At 39.0% G+C, this 13,039-nt stretch overlaps 1 protein-coding gene across 5 annotated transcripts in view; it reads right to left on the reverse strand.

Annotated features, from left to right (window-relative positions):
• nr1i2 (nuclear receptor subfamily 1, group I, member 2) overlaps positions 1 to 13,039 on the reverse strand; it is a 43,825-nt gene that overhangs the window by 16,197 nt on the left and 14,589 nt on the right. For 4 of the 5 annotated variants that reach the window (XM_036570757.1, XM_036570728.1, XM_036570737.1 and 1 more), the window contains 3 exons: positions 9,483 to 9,673; positions 3,075 to 3,205; positions 668 to 837 (listed from right to left, as the gene is read on the reverse strand). In XM_036570757.1, the coding sequence (XP_036426650.1) occupies positions 668 to 837; positions 3,075 to 3,205; positions 9,483 to 9,673 (492 nt within the window). Of the gene's footprint in view, positions 1 to 667; positions 838 to 3,074; positions 3,206 to 9,275; positions 9,441 to 9,482; positions 9,674 to 13,039 lie in introns of those variants that run through there. The other variant, XM_036570767.1, reaches the window with a different exon arrangement.

Here is a 13,039-nt window from a genome sequence, read left to right on the forward strand (position 1 = left end):
GAGTACTGCAGCCCCCTCAGCACCCCCACTCCCTACATCCCTGTCCACAGTACAACACAGGGTGGTTGTTTCCTTGTTGCAGTGAAAGTGGATTTGAATTTACATGATTCAAATATGTCAGCTGCACATGATTTTAATAAGTTGCATCAATACAATCATTGTTTTTTAGTTTACCTCATTTGCCGATTATGTTGATTTTATTCATGTGCAACTGACTTCGTGTCCAACCAGTATTTCCCACACTTCTACTTAAACTGACACTTTAATCAGGCGTGTCTGTGCAGGGAAATCACAAAACTGTGCTGTGCCCCAGGACTCGAACCCTTGCACTAAAGGTCAAGAGTTTGACCCTTGCACTGAAAAAATGGTGCTTTGCAAGTGAATTAACCTTCTTACTTCAACAGAATTCTTGCTTAAAGAAGTCATTAACAGCAGCTGTCTTTATGTAGCACAATTTATTCATGCCCCTTTAACCTGCCACTTGATTCTTTGAAAATCAGTTCAGTTCCTCTACTCAGTTCAGTTACTCTAATAATTACATGCATTACATTTAACTATAGGTACGGAACAAATCATAGTAAGTACTGGGTGAAGCAGTAGACAAGGACATGAACTGGCAACAAGTCTAGAGTTTAAGGGGTTAATAGCCTGGGGGTAAAAGACTGACCCGGAATTGGTTGAAGTCGGAGAAGGTCAAGTCGAAGGTCTTCCTGTGCGCTTCCAGCAGCTCCTGAATTACAACTTCTTGCTGCTCTGACAGCACGACGGGCTCCTCTGCCATCCTCTTCCTCCGGATCAGCATCCTCCGCTTCTCCACAGCCTCGTCTGACATGATCACTGAAACACGCAATCGTATAGTCTGTTCCATTCACTCCTCTGGGATTTTTGTTATGATGATGATTACTTGATATTTGATATTTGTGTCAAATATGTTACCACAGTGCAAAGTTCACATCTACCCACTGAAAACACAGATTTTCTTAGTACCTTCTCAGTAAACAAGCGATTTGTGGGGCACTACGTAGCAGCTTGGTTTTGTGTGTGATGAACCTGTCACGGTCCAACACAGAGAAGACTGATAATGAGAAAATTACGATGTGACAACAGGAAACGTATAGCTGCAGAGTAAGCACTAACGTAGCTAACTTACTGTTTGTACTGTACACTCAGCAGTTAGCTAAAATAGATAAATGATGGTGATATTTTAAATTATATTCCACATCTATCTAATAAACTGTCAAATATGGTGTAGCGCTGTCCCAGCAGCAGCACAGGTTTGATTCTGAAACTTCACTGATGTACGTTCAGAGAGAAAAGACCCAAATCTGAGAGAGCTAACCTGCTTTTGTGTGCATGGCGCTATTAGCCAAGCTACTCTTGCTCCACTACACTGTCCTTGTTAGCACTGGAGACTTGCATTAGTTTAGCAAGCAGGCTAAAACAGCTTTACACAACACAGCAAGGTCAATTCCTGCTCACCGAGGCCTCACTGACTCAAGTTTTAAGGATAAAGACTCAAATCCGAGGCAGTGAACCGTTTTTTTTTTTTTTCATGTGGAGCTGTTACCTCAGCTAATGTTACTATTACTCCACTATACTGTCCTTATTAGCATCAGAGGCTAGTGTTAGCATAGTTAGCAGATTAAAGCAGCCTCAGACACCACAACACAGGGTTATATTCACATGTTTAGAGGATAAAGACTTAAAACTGAGGGAATGAGGTCAAATGTTAGCGTGACAAAAACGCAGAATCTAACCTCTTCTGTGATGTGTTGAGGTAAGTTGTTGCCTGCTAAGCTAATGCTAGCATAACTGGCTCTGCTGTCAGCACCACTGTGCTCTCTTTAGCACTGTACGACATTCAGCAACAGGGGCTCATGGTTTAACAGTTACTGGTGAGGAGTTGAATATTCGCTAGTTTATTTTCTGGTTATTAAGATTACAGTGGGAGTTTAGTTTGTGTCTGGTCAAACACAGAAAGCTGTGCTCCCCATTCATCAAAGGTAAAAGCACAGTGTAGAGGGGAGTGAAAGGGGTGGGGTTTGGAATCCAAGAGGCAAGGGTGTGTTTACAATCTGCATATTAAATATGCAAGGGGCTGTTTACAGTCATGCATATAGTGTTGTAGACATGGTGACCCCTGGTTCCTATCACCACCACTGTAAAGAAATCACTGTAAAGAATCTATAAGCTTGTATAGATGGTATCATTTCACATCAAACTACTCTGAATGACTTTGTTTACATCTCAACCACTGAATTATGCAGACATTATGAAAACTCTGTGGAATACCCTTTTAATAATTAGATATATAAAATAGTGAGGTTCAAGAGGCATCAAACTCTTCAGATGTCTGGTTCCTGTCACTACCACTGTAAACAATTCTTGGCAAGTTTCTTTACATTGAACCATTTTACATAAAACCACTCTGAATGTCTCTGTTTATATCTTAGTGATTCCTCTTTAAAGTTTAGTGATGCTCATGTGTCATTTTTAGTAGTTACGCCCATTTCTTGGGCATAAAAATATATACATAAAAATATTTAACAATTTATTATTCAACATAGATTACTTTTTTATGGATTAAATGATGACTTTAGGAGGTACTTTAACATATTTGCCAACACACAGATGTAACACGGAAGTTAAAAATAACACAAATTAACACCTGAAATGTTCAACTTGCCTCCACTGTGTAGTTACGCTAATCTACAGTGTATGTGCTAATTTAACACTATAATTTTTAGCAACACTATATTTCACTGCACCGAAACAACATGCATGTGAAAAATAAGAGGAGATGGCATAGAGGCCTAATTAAGAAGCACAGTGCCACTTTCAGCACATATAGGAAGGGATGTATGTGAAAGAAAACGTCTTCACCCAGAAGGACTTCCAGCCCGGTGGGGGCGATGACGCTGTGCTTCGAGAAAGAAGCTGTACTAAACTCTTAAGGGAGAGAAAGTAGTGTGAGAAAGCTCAGAGACGGAAAGAGGCTGAACAGGATGCACGCTGATGGGAGGTAAGCGTGCTCTCACAGTGAGAGAGAGAACCGAGACAGCTGTCAAACTCACGTTCCTTGAGCATGCCGATTGAGAGACACTTCTGTAGCCGGCAGAACTGGCATTGGCGCCGGTTGCTCTTGGTGATGATGCAGTTGTTCTGGAACGGACAGCGGAATTTGGCTGGTCCCTTCATGGCTCGCCTAGAAAACACCAACAAAGACTGTAAACTTCACAGTCTGGAAACTCTAGAAAACACAAGGACAAGGACGTGCATGTTTACAGCGTGTTTAAGGTAAACTAATTATCTCAGCAGTAAGCCAGTAAAAACACCTTATAACATTAGAATAAACACAAATAAACAAATACAGTACATACTTGTCTTTTAAAAAAAGGCAGTATCTTGTGAGCGAGGACACAGGTTTGGTTCTTGACACAGGTTTGGTTCTTGACTTCTCTCCAACGCCCCCAGCCAGCACACTGATTTGTTCAAATTCAAGCCAGCACACTTGATTTAATTTGAGCCAAATCAGAAACTGGATGATAACAACGAATAATACTAAGCTGCCAAAAGGACATTAGTGTAATATTTGTTCTGATAAAATAAATGCTTGTGGCTCATTTAAATAGCTTTTTAAATACAGATTTTTCATGTTCCTAAAGGCCCAGACACACTAGAGTTTGCCAGCAAATTTTCAGGAGAGAAATTACATTCATTTCGGTGGATTTTAACACAAAGAGCGTTTTCACATCATAGAACCTTGTCTTTCGCAGAGGAACCTCCAAAATGGGGGGGAACGCTAATTTAACCAGACTACAAAATAAACAAAGTACAAACCTTCTTCCTGACTGCCTATAAATAAACACATGAAAGACAGACTGTATGATACACAGTCAGCTGCAATATATCCTTTGTTGTTTTGCTGTTTGTGGTAGACAAGTTAGCCAGTCTGCTAACAGTGATGTTATCTCTATGCTTAACTGAAGCTGCACACAAGCCACCCTACTGTCACCAACCATATCTGTTATGTACAGGTTTTTGCTATGGATCAGTGTGCAGCATTGTGCTGTGGTGAGTACACAGTCATCTGATACAATAATGTTCCCTTTTGTGTTTTACCGTTTATAGTAGGCTATTTAGCCAACTTGCTAACTGCTATATTAGTTCATTAGCTAACTGTGGCTCCACACACGTCACCCCACTGCCACATTATCTACAGTAGTATATGATGTTCATTTTTGTGTCATTACTGTTCGCGGTTAGCAAGTTAGTGAGTTTGTTGACTGCATCAACATAAGGGATATTGTTTACAACATCAACTACAAATGTCCAGTGTGACTGTAGCTTAAAGCTTTTCCACAGCTCTGTGTGTGCGTGAGTATGTGTGTGTGTCTGTGTGTGTAAACACCCATGCACACAGCCTCTGAGATAACAAATACAACGTCACACATACTGGTACAACATGATTCCTCACAGGAGATAGTGAGGTCAATCAGGATTGCACAATAAGCAGGAAGAAAGGCAGACAGAGAAAGAAAACAAACTTGATCAGTATGTCGGAAGACAGAAAGACAGACAGAAAGAAAGACAGAAAGAAAGAAAGAAAGAAAGAAAGAAGGAAAGAAAGAAAGAAAAAAGCAAAACAGAACAAACAAGAAAGACAGAAAAACAGATAGATAGATAGATAGATAGATAGATAGATAGATAGACTGATAGATAGATAGATAGATAGATAAATAGATAGATAGATAGATAGATATATAGACATACAGACAGACAGACAGACAGACAGATAGATAGATAGACTGATAGACAGATAGACAGATAGACAGATAGATAGATAGACAGATAGACAGACAGACAGATAGACATACAGACAGACAGACAGACAGACAGATAGATAGATAGACAGATAGATAGATAGACAGATAGACAGATAGATAGACAGATAGACAGACAGACAGACAGACAGACAGACAGATAGATAGATAGATAGACAGATCAAAGACAGTAAGGTATAGTAAAGCCCAGTGTGCTCGAGTCTAGGTTTTGTGACCAGACCAATTTAGTCAGTGGTTTCTGTGCTGGACTAAAACTATCCACAACACGTGGATAAAGCTGTGAAAAGGTCATGAGGACAACAGGCTGGTGTGCAGTTTCACTCAAGTTCTCATGTTCTTCTCCTCAAAAGAGCCAAAAAAGCAATTTATGAACACAAACAATCAGCAGCCCATCAGCTCCGTCTGCACGGAGGATCCTTCCTATGACACCTCAGTCACAACAGGGCAAGGACATATAATATACTCCTCATTTATAAAGTAGTTCACGTAACACTCAAGAGGAGCAGAGGTGGAAATAGATTCTTTAAACTACAATACAGGCTATATAAATAACATACATTACCAATAGAGTACAATAAAAATAGTGGAACTTAATTTTCTCCTCTCTCTCATAGACGAAAGTGCTGTATTATCTGACGGGGACGGTTTTGGTGGTCTACCAGGTCTTCTTAATAGGGACATTTTCCCTGTAGCTTTTAATGATTTTCAGAACTCCAGTTTTTTTTTCCATTGACTTTTTCCTTCCTTATGCAGGTGGATTACGTGATATCTAATGGCCTAAATGGTCATTTTAACTACAACTAAATGAAGGGGTTTCTGACCTTTGCACAGTACTGCATACTGCACAGCAAGTAATGGCTCTGATAACATCCATTTACGAGTGACCTGTTGTTGAATGACTTTTGAAAAGCACTTTGATTAAATTCACAGGGTCAAACAGGCCCAGGAGTTAAATGCATTTGTTCCTTCTTATGCATGAAGACACATTATTAGATAAATAAGGCAATTCTGGCTGATGGAGTCTTTGGGACTGTGTGTTTCCTTCAAGTGTCAAACATAAATGATGAACACTGTTTTTTTTTTTTTTTTTTTACTTTTTTTTGTATTTTCCATATACTGGAGAGATGAAACCACAGAGCAGGGAGGCTAAAGGCCTGCTGAGAAACGTTCAATCATTAGTTTAAAAGCTGTATTTCCATGTTCTGGCAATCTTGAGAACAGTGAGAAACCCACATACAGTGTTTTCACAGAAATCCCCCTTACAGAACTACAATTAGATTAAAGCAATTTCATGTGGGCTGAAGTGGTGCACTGCAATCATTTCATTCTCCAGAGACCACGGTGGACGGAAGTGAAGTCAGATTGTAATGCCCGTCATTAATGAACCAGACAAATGAAATATCTTTGCACCTGCTACCATGGCAAATGTGGGTCTGATAAGGCTGAAAGTCCAGAGGACACTGTTTGTCAGTCTGAGGTTCAAAATGATACTCAGTAACTTCGTCAGTATCAAAATGTGAAATGTTACACAGGGTAGACAACACAAGTCATATGTAAAAGGTTGACCATCTCCAGTCAGATTGCACTTTTTGTTGATTTTCTATATGAAAATAATCATCTACAGGTAACAAACCTAAATGTGGACATACATTTTTATGCATAATCTCTATTCATTTGCTGAGTTTAACATATAGGAAAAATATAAATATATAAAATGTGCCATAACGTTTACACACACCACATTTTAGTATGTTAATTAGCAGAGGTGTGGACTCGAGTCCCAAGTCATGTGACTCGAGTCACGAATTTGATGACTTTAAACTCGATTCAAGAAAACCGAGAAATATCTGTGACTCAACTTTGACTTGAACACCAGTGACTCGGACTCTGACTCGGGAAGACTCAAGACTCAAAGTGGAAGAAACGTGGACAGGTGTCTGACTGCAGACGGGACTCTACACAGTTTGATTGCTTTTTATGTAACTGAATTTGTTTCGTGCCGTAAATTGAATCAAAAGCAACGCTGTCAGATCTCTGTCACTGTGCTTATGCTCAGCTTATTTTATTTCGGAAGATGAATAAAGCGTTAGAGCTAAAGTTTGCCTCCATAAGCTGGGAACAAGCGAAGCAACATCAATAAGCCCAGTTCACCTCTTAAACTCTTATTGAAGAAACTTACCAGGTGAAACGACCATTTTCCTCATGGTAGCAAAACAAAAGAAACACAGCTCACTCTATTTGAGCGATTTTAACAGCTTCTGCAGGTCAAAGCAGTTGTTTTTAGTTGGCTGAGTCAGTTTTAGTGCTGGACTAGTTTTTCATTTTAATCATGTATGCTCAACGTTCCCAAAAATCATCAAAAATATCTTCTATATCTTATCTTCTCTTCAAATATAAAGGTTTTTTTTTCTAAAAGTTCAATAGTACTTTCAAAAATTATTTTCATGTTTAGTGCACTAGTCTTTGTGAATAACTTCATATGTGTCATGGTTATCCGTGTACCATGGATTTTGTATTTCAGTTGGAAGGGTAAAAAAAATAAATAAATTATGAAAAACTAATATACAGCCATACACTACTAACATGCTTTCATTAAAAGACTACAGTACTGTCACCATCATTCAGTGTTGTGGTCTTAAATAAGCCGAAGAACACAGACTGACTAGTTTAGGACACAAACATTAGGACTAATGACTTGGGCCTCAAGTTGAGACTCGCCTTCACTGACTCGGGACTTGAATTGAGACTCGACTATTTTGACTTGGGACTTGACTCGGGACTTGAGTGTCAAGACTTGAGACTTGCGACTTAGTGACTTGCCCCCACCTCTGTTAATTAGTATGTTAATTCAATCTTTCGCATACTTAAACAGCGATCTTGTTTTCGTTGTTGTGTTTATGTTGTTGTACCCCAACATATCTGACGTGAAATCAAACAATGCTAATAAAGATCCAACCAAATGCATCTTTCAGATGAAACAATGTACTGTAACCAAAGCACTAAACATTATTATTATTATTGTTATATATTATTTAAGATTATTTACACTATACTTTTAGGTCCCTAAAAAGAGAAGACTTTTATTAAAGGGCTGGGATTCCTACATTGTAGAACCAATACAGCACAACCAATATAAATATACACTGTGTGTCCAAAAGTTTGCAGACACCTGCTCACCCAGCGTTTCTTCTGAAATGAAGAGTATTAACAGGGAGTTCCCTTTTTTTTCAGTAACAGCCTCAACTCTTCCGAGATGTCTTTACACTAGATGTTGGAACACTGCTGTGTCCGCATAACAAGAGCATTAGTGAGTCAAGTACTGATGTTGGATGATTAGATCTGGATCACAGAAATCACTGAAGGCTTATCCCGCCCTCTGGAGCTCCATCACTCCAGAGAACACACACAGCCTGAGGCCTCCTCATACACTCAGCTCAAACCAGGCTTTCAGAGCCTCCAAACAAAAGAAAGTCATGTGATGATCGAACGTCTCTAGGAGACCAAACCAAGGAGATTCAGACGCACAGCATCTCCAAGGACATTCCAAGACGTGAGTCACACACACATATAGTACGTACATATTCCTGAATGAGTACTCAATACACTAGAGGCAGGTTTGAATACACTTTCTTGATAATCAGAGTGAGAAGTAGCACGACTGTCAGGAAAGCCGCTTATCTACACTCAAAGTAGCACATTCTCAATGTGAGGTTGAATGTGCGTGTGTGTGTGTGCGTGTTTGTTTTCATATATTATCACATTTAGGAAAAAACAGACAAAATTATGGTAGATAAACACATATGGGGCATGTTGTTACTGTTTATATTATTATTACATTATTTTTCCTCACATATGCATAATACAAATGAGGGCATATTATTACATATAGGTTCTTACATGCATACAGTACAAAGGGGGCATATCATTATTACTTTTAGACTCATTCATAGATGTATTAAAATAATGAAAATAATAATAATGTGAAGGGTTTTGTTCCTGAACGCATTATAGACCACTTTGGAGAATTTCCTTCTTTTCATGGTATACGTTGTTGGGAGTGAACTTTATACCCACAACAAATACTAATGCTTTACTATGACTAACATGACCTTCAGTAGAGAAACAATAAATGTGTTTTCCGTTATACATCAGCTGTTCCTCTTTTCAAAAAGGTGTTCTAAATAGAACTGCTACAAACTGATATACAGCATTTAAAACGAAACTCTTCATATATGTGTGTGTGAATAATATAATACATACCGTAAACAATAACACTAAAAGAATCAATCACAATTAATCGTACCACTTTGTGTAGCTAATAAAGATTAATCGCAGTTGTCTTATTTGCTCAAATTCAGCCATAAAGAAAGTCTGTTTCAGTTTAAAAAGCAGTACATATTGTTTTAGCTTGATGAGTCAGATATCACATACCATACAGTATGTACAGCCAATGGTCCCGACTCTTCCCGCTCCTACAGCACAGTATTAGCATGTTAACTTTGACCTACCTATTACATAAGTACTTATATATTTTATAATACAGGACACAGTGTTCACTCTGACATTGTGTAAAAACAAATCTGTGTGTGTGTGTGTGTGTGTGTGTGTGTGTGTGTGTGCGCACGCAGGTGTACACACCTGAAGAAGCCTTTGCAGCCCTCACAGGTCATGGCATTAAAGTGGTATCCTGTAGCTTTGTCTCCACACACTTGACACAATTTTGGCTCGTCATCCTCGTCCAGGTCCTCCCTGAAGACCTCCTCCACTTCTGAGTCATCCAGTGGTGACCGCGCCTCACTCTCCCTACTCATACTGAACCCTGGCAAACACTGAGACAGAGAGAGGGGGAGAGAGAGGGAGAGAGAGTGGGACAGAGAGAGAGAAAGAGAAAGAGAAAGAGAAAGAGAGAGAGAGAGAGACAGACAGACAGACAGACAGACAGACAGACAGACAGACAATGTCATTCTTGCTGAATTTTCTTGCTGAAAATTTGCTATTTTCTTCAGTTTGAAGACAAAAAGCAGACAAAAAAAACATAAGAACATAAAAGCAGAAAGAACATAGTAAAATAATGTACAAAACAAGAATAATAAATAAATAATAAATAATAATAAACACAAAAACAATAATTAAAGGGAAAAAAGGCAACAGAAATAAAAGTAAAAATCATCAACTGCTCCCATGTCACACACCCAAAAAGACTCCCCCTAAGCCCTCTGCCTTTTTAACCTCTACTTTCCACATTTTCAATATGCTCTATGTTATTTTGCTAATCGAGTAGACGAGACTGAAGTGCTGAATTCCTGTAGTTGACTTTAGAATGAGTGATGTGTGACGTTGCTCTTACTCTTTTCATTCTATATCAAAATGGATGTATCTTCGGGATATATAATTTAGGGGTGTGCGATGAATTAGCAGCCGGTGTGTTACACATCGATAAAAGGGAAAATGAAACCATATGGTTTCCATATTGGAAATACAGCTGATTTACAATCGATAATTTAGCAACCTATTTGACTACATTTAACTGATGTACGTGTAAGTCATTAGTGGTGGTTATTTCCATTCTCTTCCACTCACTCTCACCCTATATTCCCAGTCCTAAGAAGGATTTGTCAATTATTTGAACACATTTTGTTCCATATTGTTATCTGATCACAAAAATGTGTCTAGTTAAAGGCGATTCCACTAATTTTTCTAAATTTCTGCACCATCATTAAGACGTTAGATGAGTTTTGGCCTAACACATTCTTTTAAATATATTCATGGTGGAGAGGTACATGCAGAATGTTACAATGAAAAACAGTCCCAACACAAAACCTTACTTTTCAGATTGACCTCTATTTTACCATTATCAACACTGCATACAAAATTTAGAAGTCACATGTAGTATCATTGGTCATTTTGGACAGTAAATAGTATGGCTAAATTTGCACTGTAGACATTGTGACCCCTGGTTCCCATCATGACCACTGTCGAATTCTGAGTCAATAAGTTTCTCTACAATGAACAATTTCACATCAAACCACCCTGAATGACTCTGAGTTTGTATCTCAACCACTGAATTATGCAATACCTGTTTTGATAGTGCAACTAACATTGTAAGTCGCCCTAGATAAGAGCATCTGATAAATAACAGTGAGTTCTCAGTTATTATTGTTGGCCCAGGCATTCTATACTGACGCATCCCTAGTATAATCACAAACATGGAGCTATAGATACTTTGCTAACAGCTTATACTGAAGCTTACAGCACCAACACTTCTCATTAAAAACCAATAAAACACACTAAATTAGTCTTATTGCCTCAACAATGTCTAAATAAAGGCAATTAAAAAGCCTCAAATTCAAATTCAAGTTCACACACTCTATCGATAGTATGAATAAATAATTAGTGCAAATTTGCTTATTAAAGCCTGTAACTGGACAGAGCATGAAAGAAAAAAATATTTTCTTACAGCTGATACAGAGACAGAACGTTAGAACAGACAGTAGAACAGCCTGGTAGCCATACCCTGCGGGGGGGCTCAGTAAGAGGGTTCCTTTCATTTTCTCTCAAAGCACTCCAGTGGAAGGCCTTCCCTGCAATGAGCAGAGTGTGACACACAATGCACGTAAACTGTATGGCCAAGCTGGATTAGAATCCCACGTTACCATGGTAGCCACCTGGGACCACTAACTCCTATCATTGCCTCTCAAGTCCACCACCAGACTGTTTTAACGCTAATTGGCTATCAGCACAATCCTAATAGTCAGGCTTCACTTCAGAGGATTCTGAATGCTGGCATTCAAGCACAGCAAACCTTTGTACATCCTTAAATGTTAATATTAATGCTATTTCAGCATGTATTGCACATATTAAAATAATTGAAATGGACTATATGTCCAGATGTTTCAAACCAGCCCTCCTAAGAGAGCTAGGTGTACTCACTGGAGTGGGACGCTCTGGAGCAGCCGCACATTAGCCTAAGGCCACCATGCCCAGTGCCAAGTGTCGGGTAGAGAGTATAAAGCCCCCCCCAGCATTGGGCTGTGCAGCAGTGGAACTGTGTTCTCTGAAGTGATGGAGCTCCATCCAAAACCTTTGGGATGAGTTAAAGTGATCCAGAACTGATCATCCAACATCAGTACCTGACCTCACTAATGCTCTTAGTGCTGAATGCAATAAAATCCTCACAGCAATGTTCGAACATCTTGTGAACAGCCTTCCAGAAGAATAAAGGCTGTTACTGCAGTAAAAGGGAGACAAACTCCCTATTAACACCCTTGATCTTCGAAGAAACATTAGATGAGGTGGTGTCTACAAATATCTGGAGACAGGAGCTGAAGAACGGATAAAAAGCTTCATAAAGGCACAAGGATTGTGGCTTCAATCATGATATGGGAAAAATAAATTCACATGTACAAATAAAAACAGACTTAATCATCATGACGTGTGCTGTCACCTCACAGAGGAATAAATAATGGAATCTATTTGTTATGTAAAAATGTTAAGGCCACGATTAATTCCAAACAAAGACTAAAAAGAAACTGGTTTAATTTGATATGGTGAGTAATCACAGCTAATAACATTTCATCAGGGACTAGCGTTGAACAACAATGCTATAAATGGTTCTACCAGGGCTGTAAAATATGAGTTACAGGGTGTAGAAATAGTGATTCCATTTCAAAGCAATCGCAACACCACCCACTCAGAGCTCTCCATCATCACACCTCACTTACGTCACACATACCCTTCTGACAAGGGTAGGGGGGAAACTCGTTTCTTAGATGCATCGCGATGCTGACGTGAACGATTCTGAATCGATTCACAAATGTCAAAAATTGATTTTCTAAACATTTAATTTATAACGTAATGTTGACGGAACGCGAAGGCGGAACATGGAAGTGGGGAAGTGCAGCGCCCGGACAGTCTGTGGCGGCACATAACAAAAACACCACTGGATGAGTGAGAAATCCGACCAGCTCCCTCTGCATTAAAACCAGGTTAGGTCAGGAGTCACAACACAAATGTTCAGAAGAGCCATTTTATACTTTCAACAAAAATCAAACCACCTTGGGAGCCACAACATTTTATGTCCAGTTAGGGCTGGGTGATAAAACGATAATGATAATTATCGCGATATAGCTTTTCCTCCATAGAGCGATAAGAAAGGTTTGATAAATGTCTGATATACTACACCATTCTCACACTTC

Source organism: Colossoma macropomum, unplaced genomic scaffold (assembly GCF_904425465.1).
Source record: "Colossoma macropomum unplaced genomic scaffold, Colossoma_macropomum, whole genome shotgun sequence".
Lineage (NCBI taxonomy): Eukaryota > Metazoa > Chordata > Actinopteri > Characiformes > Serrasalmidae > Colossoma > Colossoma macropomum.